The sequence below is a fragment of the Acanthisitta chloris genome, unplaced genomic scaffold (assembly GCF_000695815.1).
Source record: "Acanthisitta chloris isolate BGI_N310 unplaced genomic scaffold, ASM69581v1 scaffold19595, whole genome shotgun sequence".
Classification (NCBI taxonomy): domain Eukaryota; kingdom Metazoa; phylum Chordata; class Aves; order Passeriformes; family Acanthisittidae; genus Acanthisitta; species Acanthisitta chloris.
Window position 1 is genome coordinate 8,508 of NW_008672356.1, and position 921 is coordinate 9,428.

General features: G+C 58.3%; 1 protein-coding gene across 1 annotated transcript in view; it reads left to right on the forward strand.

Annotated features, from left to right (window-relative positions):
* The window catches only part of LOC103802052 (serine/threonine-protein kinase SIK3-like), a gene marked incomplete at both ends in the record, with an annotated part of 9,529 nt that overhangs the window by 7,965 nt on the left and 643 nt on the right, over positions 1-921 (forward strand). The window contains one exon of the mRNA XM_009074492.1: positions 482-591. Coding sequence (XP_009072740.1) covers positions 482-591 — 110 coding nt within the window. The remainder of the gene's footprint in view (positions 1-481; positions 592-921) is intronic.

The following is a 921-nucleotide window of genomic DNA, read 5'->3' on the forward strand; positions in this document are numbered from 1 at the left end:
CTTCAGAAGCAGAGAAGCACAGTTCAAAGCACAGACCTGCTTTGAGCAGAGGACTGACAGTTCTGCCTTTTGAGTGGCTTGAAGATGCCACTTCAGGAGCCTCTCCTGCTTTCTGGGTGTCTCACACCTTTCCAGCCCTGGGTGAGGTCACTCACCTTGCCCTTGGCACCCTGACTTGTAGGTGAGACAGGCTGAGTTACAGGGAAGGAGAGCCGTGTCCCGCGGGGCACAGTGAGTCAGGTGATGAGACAAGTGTCCTTGTCTCCAGGTTTCTGTTGTAGTCACCAGGTCATGCTCATTACCTGTGTGACTTAGGCCAGTCAGGTGGCTCTGAGAGGAACAGAGAGCTCGGGATCCCCAACAGGGGCTTTGTGGTGTTAATTTCAAACCAGGCACACAGCGTTTGGCGTCAGCTCTTGCAGCTGAAAGGCCATCCTAACGAGGAGCAGGCATGATGAAAGGTGCTTGTTTCCCTGCCCAGGTTACGGATCCAGCCATCCAGCCCACCCCCAAACCACCCTAACAACCACCTCTTCAGGCAGCCCAACAGCAGCCCGCCCCCCGTGAGCAGCAGTGTGCTCCAGCCCCACGGTAAGAGTCTGGGCACCATCTGTGGGGCCCCTGGCAGGGCTGTGTGGTCCCTCAGGCCTCGGGGGAGCAGCGTGGGGTGCCGTGGCCTCGGTCCCCGCGCGGCCCAGGCCCTGCGCGGTTTGCTGGTTTGCTGATGATGTAAAAGGTGCTCCATCTGGCAGAAAGGGCTGGTGTTACCGAGAGCTCGGGAGGAGCTGCCAGCTGGAATGTGCTGTTGGGTTTCTTGTCACAAGATCCTTAGTTATCTCTCCCGGGGGTGGGGAGGAAGGGCTGATATTCTCGGGTTTATGCAAATCACTGTCAGCTCTGCCGTGCTGCTGTGGCTGGGGG